This window comes from Balaenoptera musculus, chromosome 5 (assembly GCF_009873245.2).
Source record: "Balaenoptera musculus isolate JJ_BM4_2016_0621 chromosome 5, mBalMus1.pri.v3, whole genome shotgun sequence".
Classification (NCBI taxonomy): domain Eukaryota; kingdom Metazoa; phylum Chordata; class Mammalia; order Artiodactyla; family Balaenopteridae; genus Balaenoptera; species Balaenoptera musculus.
Window position 1 is genome coordinate 110,270,418 of NC_045789.1, and position 19,930 is coordinate 110,290,347.

The 19,930-nt window shown below is 44.5% G+C and overlaps 1 protein-coding gene across 8 annotated transcripts; it reads right to left on the reverse strand.

Moving 5' to 3' along the window:
• Positions 1 to 467: 467 nt before the first annotated feature.
• CASP6 (caspase 6) lies at positions 468 to 17,581 on the reverse strand. 8 transcript variants are annotated; one of them, XM_036853480.1, is made up of 8 exons: positions 17,430 to 17,581; positions 16,687 to 16,865; positions 9,566 to 9,605; positions 7,591 to 7,737; positions 7,077 to 7,153; positions 5,007 to 5,182; positions 1,754 to 1,913; positions 513 to 1,093 (listed from the first exon to the last, which is right to left on the reverse strand). In XM_036853480.1, exons 2-8 carry the CDS (start codon positions 16,730 to 16,732, stop codon positions 855 to 857), a joined length of 885 nt encoding a protein of 294 aa, XP_036709375.1. In that variant the 5' UTR covers positions 16,733 to 16,865; positions 17,430 to 17,581; the 3' UTR covers positions 513 to 854. The 8 variants fall into 8 exon arrangements, with proteins under 8 accessions (XP_036709376.1, XP_036709375.1, XP_036709377.1 ...); XM_036853482.1 differs by lacking the exon at positions 17,430 to 17,581 and adding an exon at positions 17,208 to 17,297 and having other exon boundaries at positions 16,675 to 16,865; XM_036853481.1 differs by lacking the exons at positions 16,687 to 16,865; positions 17,430 to 17,581 and adding an exon at positions 17,208 to 17,304 and having other exon boundaries at positions 468 to 1,093.
• Positions 17,582 to 19,930: the final 2,349 nt, after the last annotated feature.

The window sequence follows — 19,930 nt, forward strand, 5'->3', positions numbered from 1 at the left end:
TAAGAACTGAATCTTAAAAGTAACATCTGGGACTTCCCTGGCGGTCCAGTGGTTAAAGACTCCGCACTTCCACTGCAGGGGGCACGGGTTCATTTGCTGGTCTGGAAACTAAGATCCTGCATGCCACATGCCGCGTGGCACAGCCAAAAAAAAAGGTAACATCTATTATTCCACGAACATGATGATGGTCTGTGAGTGGGACTGCCGGACAGTGAATAGTAATTAACATGCAAGATACTGACAGAATCAAACTTTGCAAGTGTGTAGCCTCTACTGACTAAGAATTAACTGTGTTTTATATTTCTTCCTCAGAATGCCATGTAATAGTTCTTGAAGGCTCATTTTTTTTTTTATTAAAGTGAGAGTTAAAGAAGTCCTATATAAAAAGTGATAATTCATATGTAGATTAATTTATATGACCAAGTAAAACAAGTCATCTATAAATTATACAAATGAGTAAGAATGTGAATTAGAAAAATTTAATAGAGTGAATTTCAGATATTAAAGGAAAACAATGAATTATTAGGTTCAAAAACTTTTAAAAACATTATAAAGTTTTATAAAGTCACAAAATACAAGTTAAATCAGTCAGATATTTTGAGTAACCTTGCAATTTACTACAAAAGTCAAGTATTACAAATGCTTGTGGATTTTTATTTATAGGAATTCCCTGAGGATTTCATTCCTACATATATCAAACCCCTTCACCATGTCCAATATGAGCTATTTTTTTGTAAAGTTCTCTCATTAAAGCTTAAGACATTTAAAATTGTTGCACCATTTAAATTGCTTCAACCTAGAGATACTTCTTTATATAAAAATACAGATACATAAAACAAAATAGCACCTATCAATCATTTAGATTTTGGAAAGAAATGCAGCTTTTTAGTTAGCATTGAGGCAAAGCAGGGAACCTGCTTCTTTCCAATTGCACTTGGGTCTCTGCAGATGCCCACTCGGCGCTGAGAAACTTTCCTGTTCACCAGTGTGAGGAGTTCTGTGAACTCTAAGGAGGAACCGAACTTTCCCAGCATCTCGCACAAATCTTGAATGTACCACGAGCCATTCACAGTTTCCCGATGAGAGTAATAACCTAAAAAAGATAGATAGATAGGAGGAACCACTGAAGTTTTCTGGTCACTTACTGTGACAGAAAAACACCTTTAAAAAGTCTGAGTTCTTAAAAATCCTTGGAGAAGACTAAGATGTGCCATGATACAGTTTTAAAAGTTTTCTGTTGACTATTCTCACGTGGGAAAAAAGATTAATTCCATACAGTTCTATAAAAATAGGGTTAATGCTACGTAATTTTCTCCATTTCCTAAAAATTCCCAAGATGATAGTAGTAACCAGGCAATGATTTCTGAGACAAGCGATTAGAAAAAAGAAAAACATAAAATTTACTGCAAGAGCAGAGAACAACTGTCATCAGAATATTTTTCAACGTCTTCCATGAGTGTTACCACAAAAGCAGTGTCACCATCAGTAATTGACATATTCTGCTGCTAATATCCAATATAATTAGCCTTGTAGCTTTAACATAGTTCTCAGGAAGGATTTTTCTATAAGGTATTTTATGCTTTTAGATATCACTCTGATCACATGGCACAAAGAAGTCCATTAAGCCTCTGAGCTTCACGACCAAATCACATGCCCCATTAGGAAGACCTCAACTAAATCAAGCCAAGGTGAAACTTACAGGAGTACTTAGCCAAGAAAGCCAATTACACATTTGTATTAAACACCCACACACCTTCTGCCACAGAGTAACACATGAGGAAGTCTGCTCCAGCAGGAAGTGTATAAACTGAGGCTGCATCCACCTGGGTTAGGTTGACATCCAGCTTGTTTGTGTGATGATCCACTACATCCGAAGGGACGACTGGCACATCGTGCTGGTTTCCCCGACATGCCTACGAGACAAGGAGGAAAATCCCCTCCTTTACTTACCTATTCTTCCCGATGCTTCATGTTCACAGTGAATCTGTGATTCAGTACGCCTCCACTGCAACATCAACAGAAGCCACTTTATAGGCGCTTCAGAAACAATGCATTCAGGTTTAGAGCAGGCCAAAGCTGACAGGTTTTTTTCCTACTTACGTTTTCTTATAGTTAATGTTGATTGAATGGTACACTGTAAAAGGGAAAGCATCTGCGGTTTTACAGTTTCTTATGGATTATCCACACCATAGCACCAAGAGTCACCCTTTCTTTTAAAAGCTATAGTATTTGCCTAAGTGTTTCTATATAATCAGGTAATATATTCCCAGATTGGGTTTTCCTTGCCAAGCTGCTGCCATAAATTAAGGGTCAAAATGACACCACATGACCTGAGAGGACATCTATTAATGTGCCTCCTGCCTTTTGCTCCTACTTTAAAGTGAGGGCTCAAATTCTTACTAATTCTGACTCACACAAGGGCTAAAATTAATTTCTACTCAAATAACTATTATGGGCTGCATTTTGTCCCCCCCCCATTTATACACTAAGGACTTCAATATATAATATATAACCCCCAGTGTTTCAAATGTGACTGTATTTGCTGATATGGCCTTTAAAGAGAGAATTAAGGTAAAATGAGGTCCTACTGGTGGGCCCTAACCCACTATGACTGGCATCCTTATAAAGAGAGACCAGGACACAGACATGCACAGAGGAAAGAGCATGTGAACAGAAGCCACCTCCCAGACAAGGAGAGAGGCCTCAGAAGAAATCAACCCTGCTGACACCTTGATCTCAGGCTCCTAACCTCCAGAACCGCAAGAAAAATTTCTCTTGTCTAACCTACCCAGTTTGTGTACAGGCAGACCTCAGAGATACTGCAGATTCGGTTCCAGACCACAGCAACACAGCGAGTATCACGATAAAGTGAGTCACATGAATTTTTTGGTTTCCCAGTGCATATAAAAGTTACGTTTACACTATACTGTAGTCTATTAAGTGTGCAATAGCATTATGTCTAAAAAAAGTACAGACCTTAATTAAAAAATACTTTATAGCTAAAAAATGCTAACCATCACCTGAATCTTCAGCTAGTCATAATCGTTTTGCAATAGTAATGTCAAAATCACAGATCATCATAACAAATGTAATAATGAAAAAGTTTGAAATATGAAAATTACCAAAATGTGACACAGAAATGAAGTGAGCAAATGCTGTTGGAAAAATGGCATCAACACAGGGTTGCCACAAACCTTCAATTTGTTAAAAAAAAAAAAAAAAAAGCACTATCTGCAAAGTGCAATAAAGTGAGGTATGCCTGTACTTTGTTCTGGCAGCCCCAGTAAACTTAATACAGTGCTCTAACAAGATTCTGCTGTAGTATTATAAATGCATTCATCAATTCTGAAATGGCTGAAGAATTAGAAGCTTTAAAAGAAACAGTTCTGATGGATTTCAGAGTTATCATATAAATAGAAGATCCCTAATATCCTATTTTTTACAGGGAGATTTTGATCTTATATAGTATTACCCGGCTTATTTTCAGACCTTATTTTCAACTGTCTTCCTAAATGGAATGTAGAACACATGGAACTCAATGCCATCACTTGCCAAATCAACTGCAGTAAGAATAAGAGCCAGCCTTTACTGGGGGCCTGCCATGTGCCAGGCACTGTTCGAAGTGTTTTTCATTTGTTAGGCCAGATCGTTTTATCCTCTCAACCACCCCATGAGCCAGTGCTATTTTACCCCTATGTCACAGATGAAGAATCTGAGGCATAGAGAAATGAAATAACTTGGCAAAACATTTTCCTTCTTTGTGGCCCATGAGTTATTTCCAATTCTCCTGTCTGACAGTGCTGGCCACTCCCTTTTTCACGAGCAGTCACCTGTCTTTTTTTTTTTTTAATATTTATTTATTTTTTGGCTGCGTTGGGTCTTCGTTGCTGTGCGCAGGCGGGCTTTTCTCTCTAGTTGTGGTGAGCGGGCTTCTCACTGCGGTGGCTTCTCTTGCCGCGGAGCACGGGCTCTAGGCGCGCGGGCTTTAGTAGTTGTGGTGTGTGGTCTCAGTAGTTGTGGCTCGCGGGCTCTAGAGCACAGGTTCAGTAGTTGTGGTACACGGGCTTAGTTGCTCCACGACTTGCAGGATCTTAGTTCCCCGACCAGGGATTGAACTCGGGGCCCTGGCAGTGAGAGCACTGAGTGCTAACCTCTGGACCGCCACGGAATTCCCTCTACACTCGTTTTCCAGGCTACACTTGACATGGGGAAACTCACCTACTCCCATGCCTTCCAGTACCACCCATCCCCTCATTACTCCCAAACTTATTTCTCTAATCCAGGCTGCCTGTCTCAAGTTCTAGACCTCTATCTCCAACGACATGTCCCACAGACACCCCAATGCAGCTGTCCAAACATGAAACCAGGGAGTCATCCTTGACTTTTTTTTTTTTTTATAGCCCCCCCCTACTCCCTTCCTCAAGGTACGGCAGGGTGTGAAACGTGGCTGTGTCCTCCATGCCGTTCATAGAAATAGAGGATTGCAGCCCTGGAACGTGAGGAATTCTTTTTTGTTCAGAATCCTTATTGAGGTACCAAATGATGCTATTCAAGCCCCCAAATATTTTTATCCCTAGTATCAGTTCGGCAGTGGGTAACCACATTTTGGCCTAAGGGAAAATGTGAAAGGACGAGGCAAGCTTGGACTAGAAGTCTTTATGCCCACATTCTTCCCACCAGCTAGCGTGCTCTCCAGCCCCCAAACCAAACCTGGTCTGAACAGGTGGCCCTGCACTGCACTTGCCCACCAGCAGATGCTCGTCCAGCGGCTCTGCCTTGACACTGGGCTGGGCCAGGGAGCAGCACATTCGTTGTTTTGAGTCATTTCCAATGTCAATCCAAGTGATAAAGATACTAACAGCTCAAACTGCGACTCCGGCTAGGATTCAAAAAGGGCCTTTCCGATTACTGGAGAAAGTTACTTCCGAAACCAGCTTTAGTCCTTTCTAGTCACATGTACAGAACCATGGCCTTGATAACTAAGACTATAACATAATCAGTCTTACCTGAATGATAAATATCTTGGGTTTTCCAACCAGGCTCTGACACTTGTCTCCTTTGAACAAGCCAGTCAGTGTCTGAATTTCAATCTTCGCATCATATGCATAGATGTGGTTGCCTTCACCATGACTCAGGAAAACACACAAAAAGCAATCGGCGTCTGCATGGCTAGCGGTTGATGCTAAAAAGGCCCCCAAAAGTTATTTAGAAATGAAAATAAGGTGCTTATTATCTACATCTAAAAATTTAATTTACTAATATTAGAATAAAGTTACATACATACAATTGAGGGAGGGGGGAAATTTGTTATTATAATATAAAATGTCTGTAATGAAACATAACTTTTTTAGTATTTAATCAAGCAATAATTTATACCATACTATATCTGATTTTTAAAAAATCCAAATTATTGCAGTTCAAAGTAATAGAGTTGAACAGATTTTGTTAGCTCTTCTAAAACACAGAATAATGACATGGAAAACCTAAAGGGATTATTGTGGGGAACACCCTTAAAAGATCCAAGTCATTCTGGCAATATAAGTTTCCTTGAATCAGCAGAGACCTTCTGGAAAGACCCAAAAACTACTACATAACACCTCCCTATGTGTCGCTGCACCTCCAAGGAGTGCAGCACCTTCACTCTATGTCTGCGGCGCTCAGAGCTTCCGAAAGAGTATTAAGACGGGAGAGTGATGTCCTCCAAAGCTGAGGAGCAAGCAAAGTAGAAAACCTGGTAAGCAGACAGTTGAAATTATTTACAGGTTAAAGAAGAACTCTGGTACGAGGTTCCTCAAAAAATTAAAAATAGAACTACTGTATCCCGCACTTCCACTTCTGGGTATTTATCCGAAGACAACAAAAACGCTCATTTGAAAAGATATATATGAACCCTCATATTCGTTGCAGCAATTATTACAACAGCCAAGATATGGAAGCAACCTAAATGTCCAACAACGGATGAATGGATAAAGAAGACGTGTGTATATACAGTGGCTTACCATTCAGCCATTAAGAAAAGAAATCTCGCCATTTGCAACCACATGACTGAATCCTGAGAGCATTATGCTAGGTGAGAGAAGGCAGAGAAAGACATGGTCTCACTGTATGTGGAATCCAAAACACCAGCCAGCAAGCAGGCGACCAACCTCAACGATGCAGAGAACAGACTGGTGGCTGCTGGGGCAGAGGCGGGGGTGGGGGTGGGGGGGGGGGTGGCAAAATGGGGGAGGGGGCAGAAGGTACTAACTTCCAGTTACACAAATACGTAAGTCCCAGGGATGTAACGGACAGCATGGTGACTGTAGTTAACAATACGGCATCGCATACTGGAAAGCTGCCGAGAGAGGAGATCTTCAAAAGTCCTCATCACAAGAAAAGACAGTCTTTGTAAGTACGTATGGTGACAGACGGTCACTAGATTTCCTGTGGTGATCGTTTCCCACTGTATGCAAATATCAAATCATTATGCTGTATACCTGAAACTAATGTTATATGTCAATTATACCTCAATTTAAAAAAAAAGAGCTCGGAAGAAAGTTTAATTATGTAAATGTTATAATAGTCCACTGACAAATGACTTAAAAATCCATGACATGTAGTGATTATTATAAACCTAAGTTGTTCATTTACCTACTACTGCATAGTGATGTAGAAATTGAGATAATGTATATAAATCAACAGTATTTTGAAGCCAGTAAAAAACTTGGGTATGGAAGGAGTCAACTAAAAAATGACTACCCAGCATCTGTAGTATTTGCATTTTTGGCTTTTAATTGCCAAATGAAAAGATCATTTCATTCATTTCTAGAGTAATAGACTGTAACTAGTGGTATATAGACTGTAACTTTGGAGGCATAATACTTTGCAAAGGTCTCTAAATCTGGTAGGTAACACAATCAGAGAGGCACAACCAAAACCTATAACCCATGCTAAATTAATTGACAAGCCTTTTTCACAATACAGTTAATTATTTGGATAATAATTAACACATAGGATAATTGTCTTTATACATAGGATAATTGAAAACTACTCAATCCCATCAGAGGAATATGAATAAGAAAACTATTGATACCTACCCTCGTGAATTTTGAGCAGTAGTTCTTCTGCTTTAAGATCATCAAAGCATTTCACTTCAAATCCTAGATCTGAAAACCTGGAGATAAATTAAATTGGATGTTAGCTTATGAGCTATTCAAAGCTGTCACATACCCCTAATTATTTGAGGAATCTATACACATTTTTATGACGTATAAATTGACTTTTCTTTAGGGAGAAAGAAAAATCAAATATGACAATGATGGTTTTCCTTGATAACCCACGGTAGGAAGGGATTTATTCATAACTGATATAAGTTAGAATACTGCCATCTACTATGCAGATAGATTTATAACAATGCAAAGAATGTAAACATTTAATAGAACAGGATTAGGGGGGAAATTCAGGCAAGTTCTTAAGGGAGGCTGTGCCCAAATGAGGTTCATCCTCAAATACTCTTGCTCTGTCTGTTATTTCATCAGTGTGGACAAGTTCCGATAAGTAGTTACCACTTAAATACCTCACCATCTTGACATGTAGATCAAACCATACTACCTGCGCTTAAGACTGTCTCTGTCGGCGCTGGTGCCCTGCCTGTCTGGTAGGGTTAAGTGCCAGAAGAACCTCTCATGATTGAAGATTAAAGCAATTCCTCTCCTCTTGTGGTCCATTTTGTACGTTTCTGCCGGATCAAACACTTCTCTGTTTATGAAAAGTTTTAAAAACAATCACTTAAGTCATATTAAATAATGAGCTCCTCCAAGCCCAAGGTCAACATATAGAGTAGATAGAGGTCTGCTGCGTCCTCCTCCTCTGCCAGGCGGACCGACCACTGGTGTGCCCCAGGGAAGCCTCCCAGCCACACTGGCAAGGGAAGTCCTGAAATATTGGGTGGGCCAGAAAGTTCCTTCGGAATTTAAGTAAAAGACAGACACATTTTCCATCTTCACCAAGAACTTTATTGAACAACATATTCACCGTTTTGTTGCACTACCTTCTGCCATTTTTCAGGCAACTTCAATTCCATCTTCTCAAAACTTTTTCTCTTTTTGAGCAAAGAACTGTTCCAGTTGCCTTTTACAGTCTTCCAGGGGATTGAAATTTTTCCATTAAGAGAATTTTGTAAAGACTGAAATAAATGGAGATCTGAAGATGCAACATCTGGTGAATACAGCAGATGAATCAGAACTTCCCAGCCAAGCTGTAACAGTATTTGCCTGGTCATCAGAGGAACATGCAGTCTTGCATTATCCTGATGGAAGATTATGCATTTTCTGTTGACTAATTCTGGACGCTTTCATCAAGTGCTGCTTTCAGTTGGTCTAACTGGGAGCAGTACTTGTTGGAATGAATCGTTTGGTTTTCCGGAAGGAGCTCATAATACAGAACTCCCTTCCAATCCCACCATGTACACAACATCACCTTCTTTGGATGAAGACTGGCCTTTGGTGTGGTTGATGGTGGCTCATTTCACTTGCCCCACGATCTCTTCCGTTCCACATTATTGCACAGTATCCACTTTTCATCGCCCGTCACAATTTGTTTTAAAAATGGAATGTTTTCATTACATAAAGAATTGCATGCGGAAATACGGTCAAGAAGGTTTTTTTCACTTAACTTATGTGGAACCCAAACATCAAAGTGATTGACATAACCAAGCTGGTGCAGATGATTTTCAGTGCTTGATTTGGGTATTTTGAGTATGTCAGCTATCTCCTGAGCGGTATAACGTTGACTGTCCTCAATTAATGTCTCGATTTGATCGCTATCAACTTCAACTGGTCTACCCGCCCGTGGAGCATCGTCCAGCGAGCAATCTCCAGCACAAAACTTCGCAAACCACTTCTGACACGTTCGATCAGCCACAGCACCTTCTCCATACGCTGCACAAATCTTTTTTTGTGTTTCGGTTGCATTTTTACCTTTCTTGAAATAATAAAGCATAATATGTTGGAAATGTTGCTTTTTTCCTTCCATCTTCAATATTAAAATGGCTACACAAAAATTCAATTTTGATAAGTTTTTTTTTCAAATGCATGCTGATATGACAGCTGTCACAATACAGTCTAACAAAATTGTTTTGAATGAAGTTAAAGACAACTAAGTGCTACTAGAGCCATCGAACGGAAAAAAGCGAACAAGCTTTTTGGCCCACCCAGTATTTCTGTACCAACAGGTAACGGCAGCCATCCTGAGCACCCCTACGCCCACCCCAAGCCCTCTGCGTGGGCGTCTTCCCCCCAGGTCTCCAGGAGTCAGCGACCAAGGACAACGGCCTGGCCCAGGCCTAGCCCCAGGGCCCATGCCGTCCCAATTGTTCAGTATTTTGAACCTCAGTCTAGGTCCCTTCACAGCCAGGGGCGGCACATCTACACTAACCTGCACATCTACAAACCAACCCTCCAAATGCTAAAACCTGACATTCTCAGTTCTGCTCTCTAGCTCCCAGGTCCCTTTCTTGCTTTGATTTCTGTAGGCTGATCATGATCACCAAAGGAAAAGAGCTTTACTGGTAAAGAGCACATTTTACCTCATAGGGAAGGCATCTGTTTCTGTCATGTTTTGTTCACCTATTAAAAAAAAGTTGGGTTTTGTTAATATACTTTTTGACTAATGGTCATAAAACACATCAGGAACTCCCAGCTGCCTTGACTCCTATACTCTTAAGCCCCTTCTGTCTTGGTTAGTTTAAAGGTCAAAGTATGTGAGAAGGAGTAAGGGAGAAGGAAGGGAAAGTGCTATTAATAATAAACAAATTAGAGTGGCATGGACTTACATATACTACCAAATGTAAAACAGATAGCTAGTGGGAAGCAGCCGCATAGCACAGGGAGATCAGCTCAGTGCTCTGTGACCACCTAGAGGGGTGGGATAGGGAGGGTGGGAGGGAGGGAGATGCAAGGGGGAAGAGATAGGGTGATATATGTATATGTATAGCCGATTCACTTTGTTATACAGCAGAAACTAACACACCATTGTAAAGCAATTATACTCCAATAAAGATGTTAAAAAAAACAAATAACTATAAATTAACAGCTCAATTTTTTCTCACCCTCAACTCTTACGTGCAAAATAAAACAGATTAGAAATGGAGAAAATTAAAAAAATAAAAATGGAGAAAATATTACTCAAACACATTCATTGCAAAATATGTCTAAAGTAACAAATGTAGTTCTGTGATTATGCAGCTCAAATGAAATATTAAATTGCTTGATTTTGCAGAAAATGTTTTTGCAAATATTCTCTGAAACAGAGAAGGGATTAAGTCAAGCAAGAGAACTGAACAGAGCGTGGTTAATACTGGATTACCCTGCCACCTGGAAGAGGTAGACGTTTGGTGGAGGAAGGGAAGGGGCAAAGGCTCAGACTTTGATCTCCTGAATGACACATGTGCACTTACGACCCTATAATCGGGACCCTCTGCTCCTGACCCACGAACAGACTTCCCCACCCCCGAGACAGCCTCTCACTGAATCCCTCTCTACTCCCGGGAACAGGCTGTGCAACAGAGCTCTCTGCAATGACAGAATTCCCTACACCAGAGCTGTCCCATAGGGCAGCCACTGGCCACATGTGGTCTTGAGCACTTGAGATGTGGCTAGTGTAACTGAGGAACTCAGTTAATTAAATTAATTTAAACGTGTGGCCAGTGGCTTCTGTACTGGACAGCACAGTCAGTCTAGCATCTTCTACAAGAAGGGCCCATACGCTCATAAATCTGTTTTTACCTGATAAACTTGAGCTTAAGAGGGGAGGGGAGAGAAGGTAATACAATATCAACAGTATAGCAAGATGCACCTCTCAGCTGAGGTCTTTGAAGGAAGCGCAACAGACCCCAAGGGTAGACTCCTACCCATCATCTCCTAGTCAAGAGGGTGGGGTCCCCCTCTCTCCTTGGAGTCTCTCCTTGGAGTCTCTCCCTGACGCCTGATTGTTCTAACCTCACGTCTCCTCACTGACAAAAATCCACCCAGGGAGGGAGGATGAGGTGAGATGGGGAATTCAACTCCAGGGCCCTTTACTAGTCACTCTCAGGCTGTTCCTCCTGTAATGCACCCAGCATTCCAGCCAAGACCCCACGGTGGCCTTCCCCTTCCCCTGTGCCATACCCCCTAGTTTTTCTTATCCTTTTGCATCATTTCCTGGCCTGGGTGATACAACGCAGATTCCTGGATCCTAACCCTGACTTACAGAATCAGAATCCTGGGAAAGGGCTTCCCTGGTGGCGCAGTGGTTAAGAATCCACCTGCCAATGCAGAGGACAAGGGTTCGATCCCTGGTCCGGGAAGATCCCACATGCCGTGGAGCAACTAAGCCCGTGCGCCACAACTACTGAGCCTGCGCTCTAGAGCCTGCGAGCCACAACTACTGAAGCCCAGGCGCCTAGAGCCCGTGCTCCGCAACAACAGAAGCCACCGTGATGAGAAGCCCGCACACCGCAACGAAGAGTAGCCCCCGCTCGCCACAACTAGAGAAAGCCCGCGCACAGAAACGAAGACCCAATGCAGCCAAAAATAAAATAAATAAAATAAATAAATTTATTAAAAAAAAAAAAAGAATCCTGGGAAAAGTGACGATCTGCATTTTTACAAGGTGATTTTTACTCACACCAAAGATTAGGAGTCAAAAGCAGCCTCTAATGCATCCTCCCCACTCTCCCAAAGTTTCCGTGCTACTCCACATCCTGCTCTAAGGTGGATACTTCATATTCCACACCCTGCTTTACTGGGAATACTTCCTACCAAGCACTCCTCTATCCAGGGGGACTTCCCTACTGGACAGCTGCTCTACTGGGGGATTTCCTACTCCACGCGATGTTCTAAAAGTGATCCCACCGACTCCACCCACGGCTCTACTAAGGTTACGTGGTAGCTCATTCACTGTTCCACCAGAACACTTCCTCCCCCACGCACTGATGCTGGGGATACTTCCTGCTGTACACACTGTCCTCCCAGGGACAGTACTTACTCCACACACTTTTCTACTAGAACACTTTCTGCTCTGCACCCTCGACACTGGGGATACTTCCTACCACGCACCGTGCTCTCCAGGGATCCACAAACTCCTCTACCCAGAATACTTCCTATACCACACACTAGTCTACCATGAAACCTCCAGCCCTACTCTACTACCAGGGCACTTCCTTCTCCACACACTGCTCTACTGGGGACACGTCCTACCCCACACACTGCCGTACAGCTGATGCTTCCTAATAAGACACCCCCCTACTTGGGATGCTGACCCAGTGAGCACACGGCTCTCCGGGGGATACTTCCGATTCCACAGTTATGCCCAGGGTACCTCCTCCTACACACTCCGTTCCACCGGGGTTACTTCCTACGCCACACGGTGTTCTACCCGGGATACAGAAACTGCTCTACTCGGAATACTTCCTACTCCACACAATGTTCTACGCGGGATACAGAAACTGCTCTACTCGGAATACTTCCTACTCCACACAATGTTCTACGCGGGATACAGAAACTGCTCTACTCGGAATACTTCCTACTCCACACAATGATAAACCGGGATACTTCTTAGTCCACACACTGCTCTGCTACGGATACTTCGAATCCACATACTGCCCTACCCAGGACACATCCTATTCCACAGCACGCTCTATCCTGGACACTTCCTACTTCACACACTGATCTACCAAGGGTACCTAGTAGCACCACACCCTGCCCTCCCCGGGACACGTCCTGCTCCACACACTGCTTTACCAGGTCACTCCCCGGGACACGTCCTGCTCCTCCTCCTCTACCAATTACTCCACCCAGAACTCTCCCTGCTCCACACACTGCTTTACCAGGTCACTCCCCGGGACACGTCCTGCTCCTCCTCCTCTACCAATTACTCCACCCAGAACTCTCCCTGCTCCACACACTGCTCTATGGAGGCTACTTCCTTCTCCGCACACTTTCCACCGGCCATACTTCCGGCTCCACTTGCTGCTCAGCCGAGGACACATCCTACCTTTCCTACCACACACTGCACTACAGGAGAGATTTCCTACTCCACGCTGCTCTACCTGGGATCTTCCTACTCCACAGCGTTCCACGTGCAGAACGCTACTGCACACACTGCTCTGTGTGACACACTTCTTCCTACGACAGTGCTCCGCCGGAGGAGAGTTCCTTAACAGAGACCTCTTCACCCGGATACCTCCTCCTCAACAGCGCTGTACCCAGGGCCACCTCCCTACTGCACTCAGTGCTCAGCCAGCACACTTGCTACCCCACGCGCTGCTCCACTGCACACACATCCTCCTCTTCCCACTCCACAAGCAGCCATACCCGGGATACTTCCTACTGCACACGCTGTTCCTCTACGGGGGATACTTCCTACTCCACATGCTGTTCCTCTACAAGGGATACTTCCTACCCCACACGCTGTTCCTCTACGGGGGATACTTCCTACTCCACGCGCTGTTCCTCTACGGGGGATACTTCCTACTCCACGCGGCTCTATGGGGATGCTTCCTACTCCACACACTGTTCCTGTACGGGGGATACTTCCTACTCCACACGCTGTTCCTCTACGGGGGATACTTCCTACTCCACACGCTGTTCCTCTACGGGGGATACTTCCTACTCCACGCGGCTCTATGGGGATGCTTCCTACTCCACACACTGTTCCTGTACGGGGGATACTTCCTACTCCACACGCTGTTCCTCTACGGGGGATACTTCCTACTCCACACGCTGTTCCTCTACGGGGGATACTTCCTACTCCACACGCTGTTCCTCTACAGGGGATACTTCCTACTCCACACGCTGTTCCTCTACGGGGGATACTTCCTACTCCACACGCTGTTCCTCTACAGGGGATACTTCCTACTCCACACGCTGTTCCTCTACGGGGGATACTTCCTACTCCACACGCTGTTCCTCTACGGGGGATACTTCCTACTCCACGCGGCTCTATGGGGATGCTTCCTACTCCACACGCTGTTCCTCTACGGGGGATACTTCCTACTCCACACGCTGTTCCTCTACGGGGGATACTTCCTACTCCACATGCTGTTCCTCTACGGGGGATACTTCCTACTCCACACGCTGTTCCTCTACGGGGGATACTTCCTACTCCACACGCTGTTCCTCTACAGGGGATACTTCCTACCCCACACGCTGTTCCTCTACGGGGGATACTTCCTACTCCACGCGGCTCTATGGGGATGCTTCCTACTCCACACGCTGTTCCTCTACGGGGGATACTTCCTACTCCACACGCTGTTCCTCTACGGGGGATACTTCCTACTCCACGCAGCTCTGTGGGGGATGCTTCCTACTAAGACGCCCCGCTCCTCAGGCATGCTGCCCTTCTGAACACACTGCTCTTCTAGCGCGTCAACTCCTCCGCCCAGAGTACTTCCTACAACACACTGATGCATCAGGATACTTTCTAGTCCACACGCTGCTTCCCCTGGACACTTCCCACTTCTGACAAGGCTCTACTGGGGCTACTTCCGACTCACACACTGTTCTAACTGGGATTCCTCCTACCCCACAATTGCTCTTCCCTGAAGAGCTCCACACCCTGTCTACCGGGGTTACTTCCTGCTCTACCAGAGCAGCGCAGGGTTTTCTCTCCTTCCATTTTCAAAAGCTTTTGTTCCGGGATCCTCTGAATAACCTCACGTCCTGATCATTAAACCAATTATACAATAAAGAAATAGAACCACTCAAACTAAATACATTAAATCCATATCTGAAAGCCAATCACCTCCTTCACCCGCCAAGAACCTGCACAGGCTGGAGAGCACCTGAGTCTCTTCTGTGATGCCCAGAGTAGTAGCAGACCCAGCAGTTCACCTCTCCCAGCTTTTGCACCTTGTTGTCTAGTGAGCCTAAGGCAGCTTGAAGTGTCCCTGGCGGAAGCTGTGCCAACTGGCCGGTCACCAAACTAACTGAATTCCTTGAGGGTGAAAGCACTGGACAGGTACACTCAACTGGGTCTTTCAAGTTCCTTTTTCAGAGTCTGAGGAAGGAGCTTCACAATTCTCCTGGGCTGGATGTAATTTATGCTGTGCATTTGGGTCATCTCAAATACTGCCCTCAGCTTACAGACTTAGGAAAGATGGCCAGTTTTAAGTAGCTCAAGATTAATTTGCTTAAAATGACATTCAGTTTCAAAGTTAACAGATAGGACAATCTCAGTGAGGCATTTTTTAAAGTTTTTGTTGTTGTCACTGTTAACATGATAGATGTAGAAAGACACTGGGCTGTGAAAACTTTAGTTCTGATCCTCACAGGCTCTAACCTTCACTCTGCTATAAACAGGCACCCTGTATCCTGCAATACCAATTACCGACCAAGTCCAGCTGCCACTCTGTTCTAGCGGTTTGTTGAATCAGAACAGAAAGCTATGAAGACAGACATTAGAACCGAGGTTCCAATACTTTTCCTGGAGTTGATCAATTTTACCCTGCTTCCAGAGAACATACAATGCGACTCTGTCGCAGTCACTTTAAACTGTATGTACCCAGCAGACCAGCTTTCAGGAAGGGTGCGCTTTAACAAGTATCATCGTACTGCATGAATACAAACTGGCTTTGTTGACATGGAGAAAATAAATCTTAATGAGGGAGATACCCTATATAACAGATTTACAAATTCCTCTTCATCTGCAATCTATTCATCAAAAATGGGTCCGACACTAAACCTGACTCTTGACCTCTTCTCCCTTCTCCTTGTCTCTGATTTAAGCAATTTTCCTCTCCACCATAATGCAACCATGACCTCTTTGCTCCTTAAACAAGTTTAATTTTTACAAAACCAATCATTCCTTTTTCCTCCACACCTTAATCTGTCAATGCCTCCAGCTACCATTTGTTGATGGCGTGGCACTTTAGATAACTTTATCTCACTCTGCTCCACAGGCCCTGTGAGACAGAGAAAGTGCAAGAGATTTGTCCAAGGTCAGTGCCCTGGAGTTGGTACTGAAGACCCGGTTCTGCCTGTAGATTCCAAAGTCCCTACACGCCCATGTTAAAACCGCTCCCACCAGAGAGAGACCAAAAACCTTTCTAAACTAAGTGTTCATTTCTCCCAACTTCTTCAGCATCTACTCCTGTCATCTTCATTCACTGCAGTATCTATGAAAATCTACCCATATTCCCTATCAACAATTGGTTTATTAATCCTACTTTGAGTGACTCATGTCAGGCCTGGAACACACTGGAAAAGGGGTGGGGTGGAGATTGAAAAGGGAGCAAGTAGGAAAAGGAAGGAAGCCATAAAAAGAACGGTGGGCGACATGCGGTGACTAGCGGTCCCTCAAGCATCCTGGACCCCTGCCCCAGCTTCCCACCCCTCACCACTGGTTCCAAAAGGGAAATGGCCACTGGACCTCGCACTGTCCATCAGGGTAATGCCACTTCCCCCTGAACAACCATGGTGACTTTTACAACTTGCCTCTGGGGCAAAAGGCTTGTTTTGGGCAGCAAAGAATAAAAAGCTCTGAAATAAAGGCGCTCTGCATCGACTGACTGCCAGCGCTTCAGACCACCCCCCACTTTTTTTCTTTTTACTATGGCCAGAATTTCTAAACCTTACCAGTAAAATAATTAATAAGTGACAGGGAAGAACGTTCTAAAGCATGCGTTTAGCAGTTGATCATTTTGTAGAGAATAGTTACTGTGGCTTTAACCTAAATTCACGAACAACTGCAGGTTTCCTGGAGGCAGGAGAGCCATGGGGGCTGTGCAGCCGCCGACGCCTGGCTTTCGTCTCCAGGTTCAGAGCGGGCAAGCCCGGGGGTCTCTCCGCCCGGGCACTGCCTCGGGCCGGTCACGCTCCATTGTTACTGCAGGCAACCACTTCTTTTGACTGAGAAGTGAGAAAACAAAACAAGATCCAACCTCCAAAAGTTAACTTTCTTATGACCAGGCGCAGTTAAAGTTTAAATAGCCCCGACAGCTAGAAAGAGATCAGCGCCCGGAGGACAAAAGCGGCCAGGGCACGCCCCAGCGCTCGGCGCCGCCACCAGGGACCGCAAGGAGGCGGCGGCGAGGTTCCCGAGTTGTTTTTCTGAGCCCAGAAGCTAAGCTGCGCCCACCGGACCTGAGCGCTTCGCTCCAAGACCCTCAACTTCTTCTGGCCGCCGAACAAAGCCGGAGGAGCCCGCGTCCCCGCCCCCGCCTGCGCGCCCCCTCGGCACCCGCAGCCTACCTGCACCGCGAGCCCCGCGGAGCCCCGGCGCCGAGCTCATCGCGGCCGAGCGCGCAGCACCGATGCCCAGGCGGCCTCCGCTTCCTGCCGCCGGACTGCAGCCCCCGCCCCTTCCTCCGCCCGCCCCCCCGCGCCCGCGCTCCCTGCCCGCCGCCTGCTGGAGGGTGGGACGGGGTCGGTGGTGGCACTGCCCCCCGCAGAGTTAAGGCCCCTTTCCCTCACGCGGAGTTCGCCGAGGCAAGAGCGCCCGGGCAGAGCAGGGGACGCGGTCTCGTCCGCCTGGCGCCTTGGAGAGCCGAACCCTGCCGTGGGGAGACGTCAGATTCTACCCCGAGCACGAGCGGCGGTCCCGGGGTGGGAGGCTCCAGGCAACTGCAGATCACCTGCGGCGAGCTCCACGCTCAAGCCCCGCCCCAAGCGTTTGCTCCTCCTCACGCCCTCAAAGGTGCAGGCTGTTGTGTGTTCCTGTTTCCCTAGTAGTCCTTTCTCCAGTACGAGTTACTTCATAGGATTTGTAAGAATTTACAATATTTTAAAACGCTCTTTGTTTGTATAGCGGATTCGGGCCAAAGTAAACTAGATGCCACTCCAGGATTCTCAAGTGTGGCTTTTATAAGTAGAGGTAATTCGGGGAAGGAATCATGCAGAAATTAGGAGACCGGACTCTGGGGTCTGTAGACTATGGCTTTTAACGACCCAGAGCATGTCTGCTGCATTTAATTGAGCTCCTCTTCGGGTGGTTGGCTAGTGTGTAAATAAATGTACTTCAACGAACAACTCTGAAATCGGAAGAAAGGGTGGCTTCCTCTTTCCATCTTCTCTGGGTCTTGCCATTTAACAAGTAACCGACATCAGACTGGGGGAAAAAATGTGTTAAGGCACCATTTCTAATACATTAAAATAAGTATAAGGGATCCGTCTTCTATAAGCATCACCCCTTTATTGGGGAGGGAAAAATAAAATCTAACTTGGTAACTTTTCCTACATGTACTTGTGGTTCAGAAGTCTTGCTTGGTCACTGAATAGAATATGAAATCAAAGGATTTTACTCACCCCACGCCACTTACTGTTCAGTTCCTTGTAGGCATAAAATATTTCCGGAGTCACTAGCTTTGTTCCTTATTCTGCGGTGAAGACATGGAGTATCGGTATCTCCCTTGTATGGTGGTTGTAACAACTGAGTTAAATCACTGTATTCAGAACAGTGCCTGGCTTGTGAAGAGCTCAATACATTTTTATTGCCACCATCTTAAGCTTATTGAAAGCAAAATTGGCCTTCTTTCGGTTTCCCCATTACAAAGCAGTTGCTTAGTATGTAGGAGGTGCTCAATAAATATTTATTTATCCATTGAATGAGATTCAGGGTTTCAGCATTTGCACTCTGGACTTTACCCAGTTTGAATGAGTTATTTGACCACCAGAGCCTCCTGTCCTCCTGCCTGGTTTTCAGGGTCTCCTCTGCTTGAGCCCTGAAAACACTCCTTATATAGAAGCGGAACTCCAATTGGCTGACCTTCCATTTATCTGAAAGGAGCAGATGAAAGGAATTTTTTTCCCCCTTAAGTGTCTTGTTATCTCAGAATATTGTATTGCTTTTATAGCATGTGGTTATATAAAGAGACTGTCTACCTTAAGAGACATAAATACAAAGCATTAGGATACTTATTTTACAATTATAAATGCTAAATTCTAGCTTTTTAAAGCAATAGCTATCCCCCCAGTAAAAAGGGTAAGTGCCTGGGATTGGGAAATGGGTTGTCTAGGTTCTAATCCTGGCTCCATGATTTTATTGGCTGTGAGACCATGGACAAGTACTTAAGGCAGTTTAACCTCTCCCAGCTTCAAATTCTTCTCCGTAAAATGGGGATCAAATTTACTCAATAGCTGAGATAGTAACTGCCAAAATTCCAGAATAGTACCCAGCCCACAGTAAGTTTCCAGTACATGTTATTTTTAGCTACTGAAGATTACCTACACCAGTTCTCAAACCGTAGTCTCTGAATCAGCAGGATCAACATCATCTGGGAACATACTAGAAATGCAGACTCTTGGGACCTACACAATCAGACCTACTGGATGAGAAACTGGGGGTGGGGTCCAGCAGCTCATTTTAACAAGCCCTCCAGTGATTCTGCTGCATGCTCACGTTTGAGACATAGACTAATTAGAATCCTACAAGGAATCTCTTCCTTCTCAAGAAGAACCCAAAGCAATTCCATATTATTAAAATAATTAAGATATACTAAAGACCAAAAGTTAATGGGCAGGATGGCTTGATTCTTGCCATTATAGTGACTTTTAGTGACTTTTTTTAGTGACTTTTAGAAGTCACTTTTATGGAATTTTCTGAAACTGAAGCTCTTAGCCAACTGTTACCTATCCAAAGAATGAAATATATGGAATAAAGTTAAATTCAGAGATAATTCTAAAACTTAAATTTTGGTCTTTTTTCTTTTTTCAGTGTTTACCCCACTAAACCTTGTTTTTTTCCTATATAAATCATAGGAATACCAAATTTCTATAATTCTGATTACTACACTTAAGAAAACTTGAGAGCCAACAAAGACATATTTGTAAAGTAGTCAGCAAGGAGACTCTGAAGGATGTTTTGGAAACCTAATAAGCCCGAGACAAAAAAAAAGCATAACATCACGTGACCTGTATGCAAATATGACACTGCTGATCTGGTTTTATTTTTATTGATAACTATTAATTTAGTTATT